The sequence below is a fragment of the Passer domesticus genome, chromosome 10 (genome assembly GCF_036417665.1).
Source record: "Passer domesticus isolate bPasDom1 chromosome 10, bPasDom1.hap1, whole genome shotgun sequence".
Taxonomy (NCBI): domain Eukaryota; kingdom Metazoa; phylum Chordata; class Aves; order Passeriformes; family Passeridae; genus Passer; species Passer domesticus.
Window position 1 is genome coordinate 6782781 of NC_087483.1, and position 20921 is coordinate 6803701.

At 56.1% G+C, this 20921-nt stretch overlaps 1 protein-coding gene across 4 annotated transcripts; it reads right to left on the reverse strand.

Moving 5' to 3' along the window:
• Positions 1-848: 848 nt before the first annotated feature.
• Positions 849-20879, reverse strand: LOC135308511 (uncharacterized). 4 transcript variants are annotated; one of them, XM_064433515.1, is made up of 16 exons: positions 20519-20879; positions 20212-20276; positions 19767-20096; positions 19450-19598; positions 19045-19192; positions 18646-18836; positions 18426-18563; positions 18038-18152; positions 17729-17866; positions 17321-17497; positions 17040-17195; positions 16780-16881; positions 16315-16417; positions 15984-16040; positions 15532-15710; positions 13568-15395 (listed from the first exon to the last, which is right to left on the reverse strand). In XM_064433515.1, exons 1-16 carry the CDS (start codon positions 20634-20636, stop codon positions 15297-15299), a joined length of 2265 nt encoding a protein of 754 aa, XP_064289585.1. In that variant the 5' UTR covers positions 20637-20879; the 3' UTR covers positions 13568-15296. The 4 variants fall into 4 exon arrangements, 3 of the variants coding, with proteins under 3 accessions (XP_064289586.1, XP_064289587.1, XP_064289585.1); XM_064433516.1 differs by lacking the exons at positions 13568-15395; positions 15532-15710; positions 15984-16040; ... (5 more) ...; positions 18038-18152; positions 18426-18563 and adding exons at positions 849-1332; positions 1630-1689; positions 1964-2066; ... (4 more) ...; positions 3671-3785; positions 4035-4172; XR_010368924.1 differs by lacking the exons at positions 13568-15395; positions 15532-15710; positions 15984-16040; ... (5 more) ...; positions 18038-18152; positions 18426-18563 and adding exons at positions 1264-1332; positions 1630-1689; positions 2429-2533; ... (3 more) ...; positions 3671-3785; positions 4035-4172.
• Between the last annotated feature and the right edge of the window lie 42 nt (positions 20880-20921).

Genomic DNA, 20921 nt, shown 5'->3' on the forward strand with positions numbered 1-20921 from the left:
TCATGTGCCTCAGCTTCCAGGGCCTCTCTTGGCCAGCATCCTGACGTGGATGCAGGACTGCTGCGAGGCACTGCTGGCACCCAGCGGGACAGGACCGGCTGTCTCGTGTCCACGTAGCAGCCCTCACACAGCCAGGGCCATCCCGAACCCAGACAAAGGCTGACGTGTCAGCAGAGAGGAGCAAGGAGCACTGGGCTCCTCTCAGGGGATCTCAGCATGGTGCTGCATTGGGAGGGGCAGGCTGGCCACCCACATTCAGGGCATCCCCTCCATCAGAAGGACATGCATGTTGTCCCTCTCATCCCTCCACCCCACAACCAGGCCTGACATCTCCTCCTCTGGAGCGGAGTTTTTCCTGTTATAACGTCATCTCATGCTTGGTCAGCGCGTGAGAAGAGGCTGCAATGGCTTGTGATGCGGCCTCCATGCCAAACACAGCTCCATTGGGTATTGTTCCTCTTTCACAGGTCAATTTCCCATCGATTGACCAATCCATTGTCTCCTAAGAGTCAAATTCCCCCGAGTTAAACCATAAGGCTTCCTTCACTGTCTGGTCTTCATTGTCTTGCTGACATGCACAACAGCAGATCAAATGTGGCAGGGCCTTAGACACGACTTCACTCCTGACACCCAGGCTCCTTGTGCCACTGCTGGCCTTCCGTGTGCTCAGCAAGATCTGTAACTGCACAGGGTTGTGGAACTGCACCTTCAGCACAGGGACCGTGCCAGCCTGACCTGCCCTCGTTCCTGTGCACAAAACACGGCATGGAAGAGAACGGCAGCAGGGGCCTGTGTGTCCCAGGGCCCCGGATTTGCGGTGCTTCAGCTCCACAGGGATGCAGGCAAAGTGAAGAATCCAAACCGTTTATTAATGAAATCCAAAAACAAGGGGTGATATGGGAGGGGAAAAGGGAATGGGCAGGGTCTGAGGGATTGAGATATGCAGCTGTCAAAAGGAAGAGTGGATGGAAAACACAGGAATGGGCATGGTGTGAGGGCTGGTGAGACGGAGCTGTTGAAATAGAGAATGGAGGGGAAGAAATGTATGGACAGTGTCTGAGGGCTGGAGGGAGGGAGGTATCTACAGGCCGGGAAGGGCCAGAAGCCATGTGAGCTTCCAACAGGCTCAGCTGTACCAATCATCAACTATGCTTAGAGGACCAGTGGCAGTGGGAGATGGTGTCCTGTTCAGTGTCTCCTGGTGCTGTTCTTGGGACACTGGTTCACTGGATGCAGAAAAGGACCCTATTTCTTCTGCTCTTAGGGCTGACTTAGCATGAATGTCAGTGTTCGAGCAGGATGGGTTGGCATTGTTCTTTGGGGATTCAAGGCCTGGAACAGAGAGCAAGAATGCCATTGTCAGAACCTGGATCTGCAGTGACCTGAGTAGACCTTTCTAGCAGGGACACCGCAGCCAGCTCTTGCTGTGGCCAAGAGACAGGTGTTGCCAACAGGATTAGCAGCAAGCTGCTGGCCACAAATCCCCCATGTGTCCCTGAAATCTCTCCATGCTCTGCTCATGCCACCCTTGTCAATGGAGGGAGCAAAGACCAATACATTCGGGACAGGGATTACAGCTCACTGCCCGGGCATTGCATCTCACCCGGCTAGGTTGCTGCCTTCACTCACCCTTATATAGGACCTGGAACTCTGCCTGTTGCCCCTTCCTGCTGGGAAACCCGACTATGTCTGAGAACAAAGAGTTCCTCTTAGCCCCAGCGGCACAGCTCCCTGCCAGCGGCGCTGCCAGCGCTGCGGCCACACGCCCTGCTGGCCCGGCAGGGCTCAGCCCGGGCCCTTGCCGCACGCTGCCGCCCAAGGGCACGGCTGCCAGAGGGCGGCAGCAGCGCCCGGGCCAGGCGGGGCTCCACGGCGCCGGGCCCGGATGGCGCTGCCGGGGCAGCGGGCGGGGCTGGGGCCGAGCTGCAGCGGGCCGGGGAGGGAGCCCGGCCTCGTGGCTCACCCATGAACCTGATGGCCGCCTCTCGCAGGTGCTTCTGTGGGCTTTTCAGGTAGGGCAGGACCCGGCGCAAATGCTCGGCAACTCGGCTCGTGTCCTCTGCCAGCTGCAGAGAGCGGCAGCAGGGAAGGCTCGGCGCGGGCTCAGCCCCTGTGGCGGGCGCTCCCTGCGCCCAGCCCCGGCCTCCCCTGCCCGCACAGCCCTGAGGCGCGGCCAGCAGCCGCTGGCGCCGGGCTCCGCAGGGGGCAGAGGGCCGGCTGCTGCCCGGGGAGCCGCGGGGCCGCCCCGCGGCCCCGCCGTGCCGGGGCTCCATGGGCACCCGGCTCGGGCCCACAGCAGCCTGGAGAAGAGCCCGTGCCGCCTCTGGCTGCAGCAGCGGGCAGGGGCACAGCTGCCAGCCCCGCACACTGAGCCCCGCGCTCAGGGGCCTTCTCCAGGCTGAGCCTGGGGCTTCCAGGCGCTCCTTACCAGGACCTCAGCGAACTTTGGAAGCTGCTCGTTATTCTTCACTATCTGCTTGAGCTTCCTCCTCTTCAGGCACTCGGCCACTCCAAGCAGTGTTTCCCGAGAGGCCTGGAGAGCAGCAAAGACACAGAGATGGCCCCACAGCCCAGGGCACCAGACTCACATCCCTGTGCCAGGGCCTGGAGGAGGCTGCAGCCCACCAGGCACCGGGCAGGAGGCAGCCGAGCCCCCTCCCAGAGATCCACCAGCATCACACAAACCCTCACCTCCGCCACATCCCAGTTCTCATCATGGCAGTGGAAGAAGAGTGGGAGAAGGCTTTGCCTCAAAATCTTCTCCAGGGGCTTTTTTCCTTCATCTACTACCAAGTCCATAACCCTGAAGAGCTCAAGGGAGCGCACCCGCACAAAGCTGTTGTCCTGGAGGAAAGGAAGGGCATGAGGCCTTAAGACCAATTACTACAGGTTCATGTGGGCAAAGTATTTGGGCAGCAGCCATTGCCCACAGCTGGAGACATGGAGACTTACGTGGTCAAAGAGCCGCAGGAGCGCCTCAGCCAGCTTTGGGGCAGTGGTGCTGGATATCAGGATGTCTTTGTGTTGGAGCACATTAGTGAACACATGGAGGGTCATGCTAACCACATCTCCATCTGCATCATCCAGCAGCTCCACAAGGTTTTTAGACAGGCTGCACATACTTCTGGCCTGTGTGGAACACAAGGCTGAGCTGGGAAGCCATGGACAGCTGCAGCGCCAACAGCGCCTGGGCACTGCAACCCCACCCTGCTGCTGCAGGGCCCACAGGCCAAAGGCCTGCCCCAAAGCACTGGGGCAGGTGAGGCAGGAGAGCTGGGAGCAGCTGCCTCAGCTGCCTCAGCCCTGCCAGCCCATGGGGCTGCTTTCCCCAGTGCAGCTTCAGCCGCTGCCCCTTCTCACCATCAAGGGATCCTTGCTGAGCACCATGAGGCCTCTGAGCGCCAGGCGACGCTGCTCCCTGCATTTGCTCTGCAGGCTACTTGACATGATCTTCAAGGTGCTGTCCCCATGTTTAGAAAAATCCAAGAAGTTGAGGACCTGAAAGGCACAGGGCAGTGACAGGGCACCCGGCCAGCAGCAGCCCGGAACCGCACAGGGCTGGGCCCAGGCAGCAGCACAGGGCACGGGCACCGTCCCAAGCAGCTGCGGCTACCAGAGGGCAGAGAGCTGGGAGGCAGCTCCGCGAGGCAGTGCTGGCCAGCAGGCTCACCTCCACAAGGAATGCCAGGAAAGGCAGATCCCACCTTGGCTTTTCACTGCTGAGTGGCTGGAGCAGGTGGAATGCAATGTGAGAACAGAAGGGGACCAAGTTACGGCGCATCTCCCTGGCAGGGGGGAAAAAGGCACCAAGATCCTGAGGTGGGGGGACCAAACCTCTGCCAGGACTGACTCACAGAGGTCTGGTCTTTCCCCAGCATCCCCGTCGGGGCACCCTCCTCTCCCAGCCTTTTCTAGTCTCCTTGGCCGTCCCTGGGTGTCAAGGCCCTCTGGCCCCTGACCACAGGAACTGTGTGGGGGCACCCGGGCACAGGGCACAAATGCTGAGGGCAGACTGGAGGAGAAGGGGGTCTCACCTGGCCAGCAGACCCACGGCATAGTGCTGGGTGTGAGCACACAGCAGCGTGTCCCAGCCACGCTTGCGCTCCATAGCCATCACCTCCTTGTCACACTGCAGTCGGTAGAGCAGAGCCTTCATGGTCTGCACTGCAAACCTGTGTGCAGAGCAAAGCCCAGGTCACACTGGGAACACTGGCACTGGCCACAAGGGCATGGGAAGGACAGGAGGACTGCGACCTGCTGGGGTTGATGGTAAGGCGATGTTCTTTGCGACATGCTTTCCAGAAGTGCCCAGCTTCTGCTGGTGGCATCTGCTGTGTGGTGATGACAATATGGAAGAGCAGAGCCACAAACAGGCGGGAAGAATGAAGGATCATGGCCTCCTGGCACTCAGGCACCTGGACAATCACCCAGATCACCAGAGTTGCCTGCAAAAGAAGCAGCCCCAAATGGCGCTCAGTGCCAAGGTGTCCTTGGGTCAGGGCCCAAGGGCAGATGCAGGGGGAGCAGTGGGCCTGGTGGCCCCTGAGCCTGGCCCTAGCCCAGGTTTCAGCCCAGTGACTGAGGCAGGGAGAGGATGGAGAGCTGCTGGAGAGGCAGCCAGGGGCTAAGAAGAGACCAGTTCCAGAAACTTACAGCCAGGGCAAAGACATCTGTGTCATCCCCCTTGGAGGTGGATGCGCTGTGCACAGGCCAATCCTCCATCACACACAGCAGTGTTGGCAGCACTTTCTCCACTGCTGGTCCCACTGATCCTATGGTTTTCCACATCATCTCTGCAGTTCTGTGGGATCAGGGCTGTGTGTCAGGGGTGTCTCTGTCACAGTACCATGCCCTGTGCAGCTGTGCGGACACAGGTGACAGAGCCCCGGTGCCCTGAGGGGCAGGGAGGGAGCATTGGCAGCAGGCTGGGCAAAGAGAGGGGCCTGAGGGTCCTGGAGCTCTCTGCCTGTCTGGCAGAGCCCATTGGACAGGCTGTGATGGGCCACGGGCCCTAAAGGCTGGTGAGCCCTGAGCTCTCAAGGCACGTGGGCCCCGTACCTGTCACACGTTGGGGCACAGCGCAGGAGGGTCAGCACCACATCAACAGGATGTTCTTCAGCCAGCCTCACAATGTCAATTTGCAGCCTGACATCCACAGTGTCATGGGACAGCAGCCTCTGGTGGATGTTCCTTACAATGGCTGGCACCTGGAGGAGGCATGGGGGAGACTTGGAGCGCTCTCCAAGGGAGCAACTTCCCCAGCTTCCCTTCCCGCCACACTGTGATGGCCTCAGAGGCGGAGGCGCCCCTGTGATCACGGCTTGAGGGGGCACAAAATCCTGGGAGGCCTCCAGGCCTGATCCCAGCCTGCTTACGTGCTCCTGAGAAGAAGCACAAGGGTCCTTGAAATAGTCTGGTGTTAATTCCTGACTCAGAGTCACAGTGGGTGTGATGTGAGAATTTGCGATGGCCTCAGTCTCTCTGGTGTTGGCATTTGTGATGGCCACAACCTGTGCCAGTGCCTCGTCTCTGTTTACTCTGTTCTCATTCATTGTCGTGTCCAAGACTTGGGAGAGCTCCGCTGAATCCAGGCTGACATCAGGCTCTGCCTGGAGCTCGGTCAGCCCCGAGTCAGGCTTGGCGGGGCCCTCAGCTGCACTGGTCCCGGTCTCTCTGCGCTGAACTCGCAGAAACTTCCGGAACATCTGCAGGACAGGGAAGCCAGAGATGCTCCATGGCATGCTCCAAGCGTAGTGCTCGGCTGAGCAGGGACAGCAGGCCCAGCTCATGGCTGGGATGGCTGCAGGTACCTTCAGGGTTCTGCGAAAGCGGCTATGGCCGGGTTTCTGCACTTGTGTCCCGTCCAGGGATGCATCTGGCAAAGAGCGAGCACAGCCAGAGCTGAGGGGCTGCGGGAGAGGCCGGAGAACACAGCCCAGCCCTGCGCTCCCAGGCAGGGACAGCTCCGGGATGCCCCAGGGGGATGGAGCACGGCCACTGCGGGGTGTCTGCCCTGCCCCACTTCCCTCCTATCCATGGGCATGTCCCCAGGGAATGGGATGGGATGGGATGGGATGGGATGGGATGGGATGGGATGGGATGGGATGGGATGGGATGGGATGGGCCCACGCTGGCTGCAGCCATCAACCCTGTGGCCCAGCTCTGGCACTCACCATCCTGCCGTGTCTGGAACTGCTCCGGTTCTTCAGGCTGTTGTGCTGGGCCAGCTTCAGGGCCTTTCTTTTTTTTTGTTCTGAAGACCTTGAAGAGGTTAAGGAATCTGCCCGCCATTCCAGAATCTGGCCTCAAGGGCACCTTCTGGAGAGATGGCTTGGGAAAACTCCAAGTCCACAAGTCCTCAAGGGCACCTGCAAAAGAGAAGCCTCGGGAAGGCCACGGGCCACCAAGTCCCGCAGTCTTGCCGCAAGGTCACCTGCAGGAACGACGCCTCAGAAAAGCTCCGGGTTGGACATGAACGAGTGCGCTGTGCGGGGGCTCCTCACAGCACCGCTCTGTCCCGTCCTGTCCCGTCGCCTGCTCCGAGCGCTGTGCCGTGCTCCTGTCACTGCCAGCTCCTATGTCACCACGTGTCACAAAGGACACACTCTTCCATTCCATGCCAGTGCTGCAGCATGTCACAAAGGGCCCTTGCACACACTGCCACCTGCCCTGGGGCCATGCCCAGCCCACCCAAAGTGGCCCCGGTTGGAAGGAATCCCTGGCCCCAAGTGTCTAAGGCAGCCCGACAGGATCTTTAGAAAGGGCTCAGCCCATCAGCAAACGCTGCCCTGCTCTGCGGGCTCAGGGCAGCAGAAGGAGCCCCCAGGGCTGCCGAGGCAGCCCCGCTGGCAAGGGCACGGGGCCTTCCACGGAAGCTGGCACGGCCTCCTTGGGACACGTCCCGGCTGCTGGCCATCCTAAAGCCGCGGTGTGACAGGCACAGGGAACGTGTGGGCCAGGGCACCAATGCTGCTCTGAGCCCTGGGGCCCGGGCAGCGCTGCCATCAGCAGGTGTGGCAGAGTCCCCGCCCAAGCAGAGCTGCCACCCCCCGAGCCTTGGCAGCGCTGCTGCCCCTCTCCTGCCCCAGAGACCGGTGCCCCGGGGGGCTTCTGTGCCACAGGGAGCCAAAGCCCACGTGCACTGGGGGCTGTGCTCCTCCCTGCAGGGGCTGTTGGCAGGAGCACCTGGAGCAACTGCTGGCAACACTTGACATCTGTCAGAAGCTCATACTGCATGCTGGAATTATTTTCTCATTGAAGTCATTTCCTGCAGCATAAAAACATGTTTTTCGCGAAGACACAGAGAAGAATCTGGCATTAAAGAATCCTTACTTCAGGATAGTTTTACTTCCCCATTGCTCAACTCAAGTACTTCTAAAATTTGCAAACTTCGCAAATTTATTGGGATGGCCTGAGAATGTGAATGATTTACAAGTTTGCATCCTATCTTGCAGCAACAAATCATGTGCCTTATCATCCACTGAATGTCAGTTTTCAAAACATAACACTACACAGATGTAAACAAAAGGCCATTCTTTGGTTCGGGATGCTAATGTCTTAATTCTCTGAAAGAATAAAAGTTCTCAAGGAATGAAAGTCCACTCAGACTTAAAAAAGTAACTAATTACATAAGCAGATGGCCAAAGGGCTAATCCTCCCCCAGTACAGATATCTAGAGTGGCCTCTTGTTCCCTGCAGGAGAAACAGGACAAGTAATACAAATAGTCACAGCTGTTCTTTCTGCCCTCCATAACCAAAGCTGGGCCAAAGCACACATGCTGCCTCTAAAGTGGCTCAAATTCCAGCCTAGACTCCCACCTTCCAGACAACTCCTTCCCCAACATGCCCCCCAACACCCGCACAGGAGCCCTCAACACCCCGCCAGAACCCCCAGCTGTCCCCGTCCCTCCGCAGAGCTTTCCCAGCCTCCAGCAGACCCCCTGGTTCCCTGCACATGCCGTGGGATGGCACTCAGGAGGATCTGCTCCAAGGCCTTGCCCATCAGCAAGCTCAGGCTGCCAGGCCCATGGTTCCTGGCTCATCCTTCCCAGGGAGCCTTCCTGAGCACGGCTGTTCCATTGGCACATTTGCGCTCGCCTGGGACTTCTCCACTCAGCCAGGGCTGCTGCTAAAGGATGGAGAGCAGCCTGGCAAGCTCTTTCTCCAGCTGCCTCTTTCCTCTTGGTGGGGGTAGAACATTCCACAGGAAAGCAGCTGGTGCCACAAGGAGTGGGTGGCATCAGGCCACTCTTGGGAGACCCCTCAGGACTGCTGTATCCTGAGGGAGCACCACTGGCCTTGACCGGTTTGTAGCTGCAAAAGCTTCAAATCATGTGCCTCAGCTTCCAGGGCCTCTCTTGGCCAGCATCCTGACGTGGATGCAGGACTGCTGCGAGGCACTGCTGGCACCCAGCGGGACAGGACCGGCTGTCTCGTGTCCACGTAGCAGCCCTCACACAGCCAGGGCCATCCCGAACCCAGACAAAGGCTGACGTGTCAGCAGAGAGGAGCAAGGAGCACTGGGCTCCTCTCAGGGGATCTCAGCTGGGCTTGCTCCACAACACGCCCCCATTTTAAGGCCTGCTGATGCCCAGCTGCCAGAAATGCCTACCGTGTTCTCTGCAAGATGCACAGGGAGGCCCAATGAGCAGGACACCTTGGGAGGCAAACCTTGCAAGCCTTTTCTGAGGCCAGGACACACCCAGATCAGCCCAGATACTCCACGCTGCCTGGCCCACCCAGCCCAGCTCTGCGCTGGCCCTGGGCCACAGAAGCTCCCACCAAGCAGGAGGCAAATGCCTATTGCCAAGAGTTGAAACACAGCAGATGGGGAAGATGTGACAAGTTTGTGTGTAAAGGCCTTTTAATTCACAGCTCTCACAGAGAGCTTTGGGGCTCATGGCTGGACAGAGATGCTCCTGCTCACGCCTCTGTGCAAAGGGGGTAACACATCCTGCTGCAGGTGCTTGGGTTGGTGTCTGCAGGTCCAGGCAGATGCCAAACCTGCTCTTCACTGCCTTCTCCCTTCCTCTGCCCCTCTGCCAAGTGCAATGGGCCTCAAGGACTGAAAGGTGCACAGAGAGCCAAAGGGGAACACTTGCAGCTATCTCACTGGGCGCTTCCTGGGGAGCACTTTCCTTGAGAAGCAAGCCCCTTTCCTCCAAAGGTGTTTACCCACATGTGCAGCTTTCCTGGGGAACACCAACACACCCTTAAGCAACGCTGGCAAGGCTGAATGACTTCAGGTCCTTTCAGGACAGGCATTCCAGCTCTAGCTGGCATTCCCCCAAGTGTGTTCCCAGGTTCAGACGTGCAGCCCCAGGCCCTCTACAAACACAAGCTGCCCGCTGCCTCTTCCCTTGCCTCAACTCCTGCCTGTCCTCTCGGCACCAAAACCAGGCTATTCCTGGCCAGGGACCAGAGCCCTGTTCCCGCAGGACGCTCTTGCCAGCACCTTCCAGGACTGTCTGCTGTGCACAAAGCGCTTTTCATGCCCGCTCCCAAGGGGCTTTGGAACGCAGAGCACAAGCTGGCTGGCTCTGCCACCAGCACACCCCAAACACAGGCGGAGGAAGAATCAGCAGGGGCTGTTTTGCGACCATGGCCAAGAGAGACTGGGAGAGTGCCCTCCCTCTGCTCTCACCTGGCTGGCTTTCTGCCTGGGGCTGAGCCTGGGGCTGCCATTCCTCACTTGTGGGGACCAGAACCACAGCCGGGATCCCGGCACTGCCTGGCAGCGCTCCGGGCACCGGCACGGTCGCGTGTCTGAGTCTCGGGCACCGTGCCGCTGCTTCATTTGCTCTTGGGCACACCCAAAGCTGCCTGTTAAGCCTGGATGGTCTCTGGTTCTGCCCTCTTCCTGATCCTGCTGTGCACGGATGGAGCACTGCAGTGCTTTCAGGATGCTATTCTTGAAAACTTCCAGCATTCCCAGCCCCTGTGCTCTCCATGGATGCCTGCCATGGAATCCCTCTCAGCTGGGTTCAGAGCATCCACAGGTTGGCTCTTCCAAAATCCAGGCACTCCAGGGTGCTCAACAGGATCTATAACTGCACAGTGTTGTGGAACTGCACTTTCAGCACAGGGACCTTTCCAGCCTGACCTGCCCTCGTTCATGTGCACAAAGCAGGGCGTGGCAGAGAACGGCAGCAGGGGCCTGTGTGTCCCAGGGCCCTGGATTTGCGACGCTTCAGCTCCACAAGGGATGCAGGCAAAGTGAAGTATCCAAACTGTTTATTAATGGAAGGCGAAGCAAAGGGAAGAGCTGGGAGGGAGAAAATGGGCAAGGGCAGTGTCTGAGGGCTGGAGGGACAGAGCCATCAACAGGGAGGGAGAGTGCAGGGAAAAAATGGGGATGGGCAATGTCTGAGGACTTGCGGGATGGAGCCATCAACAGGGAGGATGAGTGGGGGATAAAAAGAAGATGGACAGGTTGAGGTCTGGTGGATCAGAGCTATCAAAAGAGAGGAATAGTGGAAAGAAAAATTGTGGATGGGCAATGTCTGAGGGCTGGAGGGAGCGAACTAGTTACCGGCAGGGAGCGGGCTGAAGCCAGGAGAACTGTGCCCAGCATCGGCTGTGCCTGGAGCTGACACGATCCGTCCTAAGGACAAGATTCCTGAAGGTTCTTTTCACTGATCTCAGGGTGCAAAAACTGACACAACAAGGGGGTTTTGCAGTAAAAATCAAAACAAATGTACTTTTATTGGATAACCACCGCAAAATGCATTAGGGAAAAGGGGAATGAAGAGAAGGGAAACAATAAGAAAAAGAGGGATTAAGAAAAGGAAAGAGGGGTATAGGCACCAGACGTGGGATCCTCCCAAGTCCAGTTGACAGAGCCTGCCATCCTCACGTCAGGTTAGATGTCAAGGGTACCAGTCAGTACTCCACTACCTGTGCCCAGCATCTTTCTTTACTCTTTCCAAAGTAAGGTGAATTTGTTTCACATTGTGATGAAGAGGTACCAGGGTCTTCTGTCTGTTTTTCTTGATCTTTCCCAAAATTTCAACTAAGTCCTGGTGGAGCAGCAACTGCCTTACCAAAGTGAGGTTCATCCCAATTGGAGTAGGCATCAGTTTGTGAATCAGTGTGTAGTTGGATTGCAAAAGTAGGTGAGAGGTAACTGGAGCTTCATAAGAAAAATCACATCCTACAATTTTAGTAAAATTACAAGCACAAAAATTTGAATGATTCCTAGTATCCACTACTTCATTTTCTACAAATACAAAATCACAAGCCGTTCTAAAGCATGCACATCCATTGCCTATACATGTAAGAACTGTTTCAGAAGTCTCCTTAGGAGGTATTTCAAAGTGACAGATGTTCTGCTCTGTGTCCAAACAAACGTCCTGAGCTACGATTTCATTGCTTTCACAGATGAACCCTTGTTGTTCACGGACAATACAAGATTCCAAATTGATAGTTTGCCATTTGTTGTTTATCTGATGGGCCCATTGCCTATGTTCGGAAGGATAGAGAACAGCTCCGTCATGATTCAACCCTAATGCAATAATAGGAGAAACCAAATGTACTGAAGCACTGCGTATGGTTAACACAAAAGCTGTGGCTGTGTTTGAAACAGGGTCATAAGTGAAATTCACCAAGTTCCACCAGGACTGGAATTCTCTTTCAAAGTCAGTGGCACTGTCCCAAATTATTTTCTGAATTTCAGTGGGAAAAGTGCTTTCTTCACCTTCTCTTATAATTGAGGCAGCAACTGACTGCATCCACAATTGAGCCTGGATACAGCTGTGAGCCAAAGAAACTGTTGTTTTGTGTAGCGCCGAGTGCAGGAATTACCAATTTGTGATCATTTATGTTTACCTTAGTATGTTTGATAGCAGCCACTGATGTGTTCCCAAAGCCAATAAAGATGATTGCAGTGGTTGCTGTAATTTGGTCAAGATCTTCAGTTGTGGCAGCTAATTTATACAAGTTTAATTAATTTACATGTTAATATTATCACTTTGTGTTACCATAAAGGGAAGGGAAAACATTATTTTTGTTGTCCAGCGCTAGAGTTATCACGGTTTCTCAGGTCTCCATGTCCCTCGGAGTTCTTCTGTAAAAGTAAGCATGACAGAATCTGCCACGAAGAGGCAGAAAAAGCTAGAACGATGGGATTGTCAGAGAGGTTTTTAACACCAGTGGTACTTCCCCTGCAGGAGGGGGTAGTCCACCAAAACCAGGTTGTCCAGGGCAATGTGCTGGGTTCTTGAAATCATCTGGTTGCTGCAGTGAAGGAATTATGCTTGAAGCTGTCAGGCAAAAAGCAGTGATTTTAGGACCCCATTTACCCCCCATCTATAGTAAGGGGTGTGAGAAGTCCATTCAGTCCCTTCACCTTTTGCCCAATCCTGCACACCATTGACAGTAAAGTGAGAAACATTATCAGATTGAGATTTCTGTGGTTTTAGAAAAATTCCAAAACATCCCTGTATTGCTCTAACAGTATTATTTCCTGCAGCTCTTTTAAAAGCATCGGCCTGAAACGACACAAATATAAATACAGCATAGGACTCGATGTTAATACAGACGAGAAAATAATTCTGTCCCTCACGCTGGAAAGTACTCCAGACAGTTAACAGTTCCTGAACCTGAGCACTGCCTTCTGCCTCTCTGTTAGCAGAAGCGGGGAGGAAAGGAGGAGTTGCCTTAATCACAGAGGCAGGTTTGTTTTGGCTGTTACACAAGCTCTGTTTCTTGTATTGCTAAGTTTTTTCCTACTTCTATGAGAGTTAAGCTAAGCATAGACAACCCCCCTTCCCAGGTAGAGTGCCTTTTCTCAGCATCTTTGAAACCACGGGAATAAAAACAACAGGCCTTGTCGGACCCTCGGGACCCCACTGCCCAATGTGTACTGATAGCCCTGAGGAGGCAAATCCCACTCTACCTGAAAGGGATCTGTAGGATGGACAGGGTCCAGTGCTTGGTGAGCTGCTGCTTCAAAAATCTGCAATTGCAATGTTTCCTCCTGAGAAAGTGTCCAATCCCATTTCATCCCTTTTCTCAGCAAGTCATAAGAGGGAAGAAATGGGTCATTCTGGTTACTAAGAAGTTTATCTGGTGTTTCTATAGGAGACATAGCTGCTATGGTTTTCTGAGGGAAAATTGCTATAGGTTTAAATGATTCTGGAAGCTCTTGAATAAAAGAGGTCATAATTTTAGACTTTACAGGTGATTGCATTAGTGACTCATGGCCTGTAGTTAATTTTCTTTCATGAATGATTTGCAAGCAAGCAGCTTTGTGAATGTTTTTCAGGAGTTGGTCTGGGGTACCAGCTATGGTTAAAAGGTTTCCCCTTTCCGAGGGGTTAAGCCCCCTTGCCTAATAAGCTGTGTGCTGAGTTGGGGACCATGGGATACGTCTGTCCCCCGTTGTTAAGAACACCCCATGCCCCCAGCACCCACCGGCTTCTTGTTCTGACAAATGTGTTTGATCTCTCCCAGTGAGGGACCCTTGACGTATGTATTTGGTTTCAGTTTTGTGGGGGAGAAGCCACAAACTTGCTTTGCAAGTTTTGTTAATTCAGTAGCAGTGTACGGGATTTCTTTAGTGGTTATGTGCGGGTCAAAATCCTCATCATTAATATAGTTACATTCTGTTTTAATGAGAGGTTTCATGCTATTGCAACAACAGTGTCCCCCACAATTTTTCATCAGAGCTAATTCTGTTTGAGGGTAATTTTGATTAATGTGGGGGTTTCCTTCTGCTCTGTTACTTTTGAGGAATCAGAGTTCTGTGAATTTTTGACATGTTTCTCTCTCAAGGCAGCCCGTAATAAATTATTTTCATTTGTTTCCTCATCTAATTGTTTTTGCAAAACTTCAACTGGGTTTTGAAAGGAGTCTGTTGTAGCATTTTCCTCACTTCTTTGCTTAAAGCGAGTTTCTATGGCTGCTGTGACGCAGGCTCCCAAAACTGAGCAGACGATGGTTTTATCTTTACCAAGTTCAAATTTTGTTTCATGTTACAGAGAACATATTCTATCAATAACATTTTCCAAGTTAAACCAATTGCAGTTTGCCCATTCTTCTCCTCCCAGAGGAGGTGTGGCATTGTATTTAGCAAGCAGAGCATAGAATTCAGCTTTACCTTTTGCACTGAGGTTTTCAGTCATTTTGTGAAGGGACCAGAGACCACAACAGGGAGATGTTTAAGTTACACAATCACACACTGTGTTTTCCCTTCACCTAACTTTTTGCTGGGTGGGTGAAGAGACAAAATCTGCCTGAGGCCCTGCTTAGCTCCTTCAAGGTGTCTCTTCCTTCCCAGACAGCCAAGACACACACACACACACACACACACACACATACACACACACACACACACACACGAATGGTTCTTAGTGAGGGGACCAAAACTACAGCAGGGAAGTACAAGCTATGTTACACAATCATTCAGTCCTTCTTGTGTTCCCCCTCACTTCCCTGGGTAGGTGAAGGGGCTAATCTGCTTGGGAGGCCCTGATTAGTTTCTTGAAGCTGCCCCTTCTTTCCCAAACAGTCCAGATACACATAAACACAAGAGAAACAGTTTTCCCCCTTTTGCATTAAGAGATCCTGTCCCTGATGCCAATTTGTGACACGATCCGTCCTAAGGACAAGATTCCTGAAGGTTCTTTTCACTGACCTCAGGGTGCAAAAACTGACACAACAAGGGGGTTTTGCAGTAAAAATCAAAACAAGTGTACTTTTATTGGATAACCACAGCAAAAAGCATTAGGGAGAAGGGGAATTAAGAGAAGGGAAAGAATAAGGAAAAAGAGGGAGAAAGAAAAGGAAAGAGGGGTATAGCCACCAGACATGGGATCCTTCCAAGTCCAGTTGACGGAGCCTGCCGTCTTCACGTCAGGGCAGTTCTCAAAGGTATCATTCAGCTCTAACCTCTTTTATAGTCTTTTTTGATTGGGGGAAGGGGGTCACATTTCAAAATAGGCTATTGAAAAAGGGTGCAAAATGTCCATCAGCAGTAGGCGTACAAAAAGTCCATCAGCAGTAGCTGAGAACCATTGTCTTCTCGGTCCAGTGGTCACTTGCAAACTTGCTTTAGTCACCTGGCCCTCCCCAGGCACACTTTCCCTCCCCCCATGCTAGGGATTTCAGTCTCAGTCTTTGGGAAAGAAGGGGGACCTTTTCCATATAGGGGTTGTATGTCTCAGTCCTTGATGGGAGAACCTTCTCCCATCTCAGTCCATTTGTCATGGTAGTTGATATACGGTGAATGGAGAGTCTTTTTTGTAATGACCACCGAGAAGGTCACTCCAGAGAGAAACTCCAGCCAAGGAAGGAGGTTAGAGAAATTCCAGGATCAGCCTTACGAAGTCATGCAGGTGAAAGAGGGCATAGTACCCCTTTAGAGATGCAATGTTCCATGGGGTGAGCAAACACACCTGTAGACAATAGTTTGGCATGGTGGACCAGTCAGCCCTGGATTTTCAGAACAGGATCTTCTCCTTTCCCCGGTGGTCTTGACTTTCATGACCATCGAAAAGCAAAGAATAAGGGACATTTTGGACAGACACTCACAGGAGCTCCAGCTGCGCTTGGAGGTGATGTCCTCTTCAGTGTCTCCTGGTGCTGTTCTTGGGACACCGGTTCACTGGATCCAGATGATGTCCCTACTTCTTCAGCTGTTTGGGGAAATCGGGCTTGATTTTCCAGGCTAGAGGACGATGGGCTGGCACCTTGCCTCCGGGCTTGAAGGGCTGAAAGAGAGAGGAAAAGAGTCATGGCAACAGCCCAGATCTGTGGGAATCCTCAAAGACCTTCTGAACAGGGCCATCCCAACCAGAAGGGAGTAGGAGACATTGCAATCAGCTAGGAGGTACTTGCCATGACTCCCCCATGTGCACCTGAAACCCCTCTGTGCTCAGCCCACACCACCTCTGGTCCACACAGGGAGCAGAGCCCTCAAAGGCCGGGCAGGGCTTGCAGCTCTCCCCGCCAGTCCCCGCTGCCAGCCCACTGCCCACACTCACCATTCCAGATGAGCTGGAGCTCTTCCTGCTGCCTCCTCAGGCGCCGCCCGGGCATCCCTGTGAAGGCAGAGCCTGTGACGGCGGCAGCGGCACAGCTCCCTGCCAGCGGCGCTGCCAGCGCTGCGGCCACACGCCCTGCTGGCCCGGCAGGGCTCAGCCCGGGCCCTTGCCGCACGCTGCCGCCCAAGGGCACGGCTGCCAGAGGGCGGCAGCAGCGCCCGGGCCAGGCGGGGCTCCACGGCGCCGGGCCCAGATGGCGCTGCCGGGGCAGCGGGCGGGGCTGGGGCGGAGCTGCGGCGGGCCGGGGAGGGAGCCCGGCCTCGTGGCTCACCCATGATCCTGAAGGCCGCCTCTCGCAGGGACTCCTGTAGGCTCTGCAGGCAGCGCAGGACCCGGCGCTGGTGCTCGGCCGTTCGGCTCGTGTCCTCTGCCAGCTGCAGAGAGCGGCAGCAGGGAAGGCTTGGCGCGGGCTCAGCCCCTGTGGCGGGCGCTCCCTGCGCCCAGCCCCGGCCTCCCCTGCCTGCACAGCCCTGAGGCGCGGCCAGCAGCCGCTGGCGCCGGGCTCCGCAGGGGGCAGAGGGCCGGCTGCTGCCCGGGGAGCCGCGGGGCCGCCCCGCAGCCCCGCTGCGCCGGGACCCCATGGGCACCCAGCTCGGGCCCACAGCAGCCTGGAGAAGAGCCCGTGCCGCCTCTGGCTGCAGCAGCGGGCAGGGGCACAGCTGCCAGCCCCGCACACTGAGCCCCGCGCTCAGGGGCCTTCTCCAGGCTGAGCCTGGGGCTTCCAGGCGCTCCTTACCGGGCCCTCATCGACTTTCAAGGGCGGCTGCTTCTTCAGGAACTGTTCGAGATCCCTTCTCTTCAGGAATTCAGCCACTCGAAGCAGTGTTTCCCGAGAGGCCTGGAGAGCAGCAGAGAGCCAGAGATGGCCCCACAGCCCAGGGCACCGGACTCACATCCCTGTGCCAGGGCCTGGAGGAGGCTGAAGCCCACCAGGCACTGGGCAGGAGGCAGCCGAGCCCCCTCCCAGAGATCCACCAGCATCACACAAACCCTCACCTCTGCCACGTCCCAGTTCTCATCATGACAGTAAATTAAAAGTGTGTAGAGGCTCTTGTTCACAATTGTCTTCAGGGGCTTTTTTCCCTCATCCACTACCAGTTCCATCACTTTACGGAAGAGTTGAATTGAGAGCAATTGGATAAGGCTGTTCTCCTAGAGGAAAGGAAAAGACCTACATCAACTACTCCAGGCCCACCTGGGCAAAGGCCTGACAATCCACAGCACATAAAGCTCCTGGGAAGCACCCGATGCCTGTGGCTCAGGATGCAGAAATTTACATGGTCAAAGAGCAGCAGGAGTGCCTCAGCCAGCTGTGGGGCAGTGGTGCTGGATATCAGGATATCTTTGTGGTGGAGAACATTCGTGAAAACACGGATGGTCATGCTGACCACATCTCCATCTGCATCATCCAGCAGCTCCAGAAGCCTTGGGGACAGACTGCCCATTCTTCTGGCCTGTGTGGAACACAAGGCTGAGCTGGGAGGCCATGGACGGCTGCAGCGCCAACAGCGCCTGGGCACTGCGACCCCACCCTGCTGCTGCAGGGCCCACAGGCCAAAGGCCTGCCCCAAAGCACTGGGGCCGGTGAGGCAGGAGAGCTGGGAGCAGCTGCCTCAGCTGCCTCAGCCCTGCCAGCCCATGGGGCTGCTTTCCCCAGCGCAGCTTCAGCCGCTGCCCCTTCTCACCATTGAGGGATTCTTGCTGAGCACCACGAGGCCTTTGAGTGCCAGGCGACGCTGCTCCCTGCACTTGCTGTACAGGAACCTTGACAAGACCTTCAGCACACTGCCACCACATTCCCTCAAGTCCAGGCACTCGAGGACCTGAAAGGCACAGGCAGTGACTGGGCACCCGGCCAGCAGGAGCCCGGAACCACACAGGGCTGGGCCCAGGCAGCAGCACAGGGCACGGGCACCGTCCCAGGCAGCTGCGGCTACCAGAGGACAGAGAGTTGGGAGGCAGCTCCGCGAGGCAGTGCTGGCCAGCAGGCTCACCTCCACAAGGAATGCCAGGAAGGGCAGATTCCAGTATGGGTCCTGCTTAGTGAGACGCCGGAGCAAGTGGAGTGCGATGCGAGAACACAAAGGGACCAAGTTACGGCGCATCTCTCTGGAAGGGGGAAAAAGGCACCAAGACCCTGAGGTGGGGGGACCAAACCTCTGCCAGGACGGACTCACAGAGGTCTGGTCTTTCCCCAGCCTCCCTGGAGGGGATGTGAGCATTGTGGGAGGTGGCCCCTTCGGGGCACCCTCCTCTCCCAGCCTTTTCCAGTCTCCTTGGCCGTCCCTCAGTGTCAAGGCCCTCTGGCCCCTGACCACAGGAACTGTGTGGGGCACCCGGGCACAAATGCTGGAGCCAGTGTTGAGGAGAAGGGGGTCTCACCTGGCCAGCAGACCCACGGCATGGTGCTGGGTGTGAGCACACAGCAGCGTGTCCCAGCCACACTTGCGCTCCACAGCCATCACCTCCTTGTCACACCGCAGGCGGTAGAGCAGAGCCTTCATGGCCTGCACTGCAAACCTGTGTGCAGAGCAAAGCCCAGGTCACACTGGGAGCACTGGCACTGGCCACAAGGGCATGGGAAGGACAGGAGGACTGGGACCTGCTGGGGTTGATGGTAAGGCGATGTTCTTCGCGACATTCTTTCCAGAAGTGCCCAGCTTCCGCTGGTGGCATCTGCTGTGTGGTGATGACAATATGGAAGAGCAAAGCCACAAACAGGCGGGAGGAATAAAGGATCATGGCCTCCTGGCACTCAGGCACCTGGACAATCACCCAGATCACCAGAGTTGCCTGCAAAAGAAGAAGCCCAAAACGGCGTTCAGTGCCGAGGTGTCCTTGGGTCAGGGCCCAAGGGCAGATGCAGGGGGAGCAGTGGGCCTGGTGGCCCCTGAGCCTGGCCCTAGCCCAGGTTTCAGCCCAGTGACTGAGGCAGGGAGAGGATGGAGAGCTGCTGGAGAGGCAGCCGGGGGCTGAGAAGAGACCAGTTCCAGCAACTCACAGCCAGGGCAAAAACGTCTTGATTGTCCCCATCGGAGGTGGATGCGCTGTGCACAGGCCAGTCCTCCATCACACACAGCAGTGTTGGCAGCACTTTCTCCACTGCTGGTCCCACTGATCCTATGGTTTTCCACATGATTGCAGCAGCTCTGTGGGATGAAGGCTCTGTGTCAGGGGTGTCTCTGTCACAGTACCATGCCCTGTGCAGCTGTGGGGGCACAGGTGACAGAGCCCCGGTGCCCTGAGGGGCAGGGAGGGAGCATTGGCAGCAGGCTGGGCAAAGAGAGGGGCCCGAGGGTCCTGGAGCTCTCTGCCTGTCTGGCAGAGCCCATTGGACAGGCTGTGATGGGCCACGGGCCCTAAAGGCTGGTGAGCCCTGAGCTCTCAAGGCATGTGGGCCCCGTACCTGTCACACGTTGGGGCACAGCGCAGGAGGGTCAGTACCACGTCTGCGGGGTGTTTTTCAGCCAGCCTCACAATGTCAATTTGCAGCCTGGCATCCACAGTGACGTGGGACACCAGCCTCTGGTGGATGTTCCTTACAATGGCTGGCACCTGGAGGAGGCATGGGGGAGACTTGGAGTGCTCTTCAAGGGAGCAACTTCCCCAGCTTCCCTTCCCACCCCACTGTGCTGGCCTCAAAGGCTGAGGAGGCCAATTGGCCAAGGCTTGAGGGGGCACAAGGTCCTGGGAGGCCTCCAGGCCTGATCCCAGCCTGCTTACATGCTCCTGAGAAGAAGCACAAGGGTCCTTGAAATAGTCTCGTATTAATTCCTGAATCAGAGTCGGAGTGGGCTTGATGTCAGTATTTGTGTTGGCCTCAGTGTCTCTGGTGTTGGCATTCGTGATGGCCATGTCGTCAGTCACTGCCTTGTCTCCGTTTCCTGTGTCCTCATTCCTTGTAGCATCAGACTCTTGCGAGTGCTCAGCTGAATCCAGGCTGACATCAGGCTCTGCCTGGAGCGCGGTCAGCCCCGAGTCAGGCTCGGCGGGGCCCTCAGCTGCACTGCTCCCGGTCTCTCTGCGCTGAACACGCAGAAACTTCCGGAACATCTGCCGGAGAACAAAGGACAGGGAATCCAGGGATGCTCCATGGCATGCTCCAAGCGTAGTGCTTGGCTGAGCAGGGACAGCAGGCCCAGCCCGTGGCTGGGATGGCTGCAGGTACCTTCAGGGTTCTGCGGAAGCGGCCACGGCCGGGTTTCTGCACTTGTGTCCCGTCCAGGGATGCATCTGGCAAAGAGCGAGCGCAGCCAGAGCTGAGGGGCTGCGGGAGAGGCCGGAGAACACAGCCCAGCCCTGCGCTCCCAGGCAGGGACAGCCCCGGGATGCCCCAGGGGATGGAGCACGGCCACTGTGGGGTGTCTGCCTCGCCCCGCTTCCCTCCTGTCCATGGGCATGTCCCAAGGGAATAGAATGGGATGGGACCAAGCTGGCTGCAGCCATCAGCCCTGTGGCCCAGCTCTGGCACTCACCATCCTGCCGTGTCTGGAACTGCTCTGGTTCTTCAGGCTGTTGTGCTGGGCCAGCTTCAGGGCCTTTCTTTTTTTTTGGTCTGAAGACCTTGAAGAGGTTAAGGAATCTGCCCGCCATTCCAGAATCTTGCCTCAAGGGCACCTTCTGGAGATGGCTTGGGAAAACTCCAAGTCCACAAGTCCTCAAGGGCACCTGCAAAAGAGAAACCTCGGGAAGGCCACGGGCCACCAAGTCCCGCAGTCTTGCCGCAAGGTCACCTGTAGGAACAACGCCTCAGAAAAGCTCCGGGTCGGACACGAACGAGTGCGCTGTGTGGGGGCTCCTCACAGCACCGCTCTGTCCCGTCCTGTCCCGACGCCTGCTCCGAGCGCTGTGCCGTGCTCCTGTCTCTGCCAGCTCCTA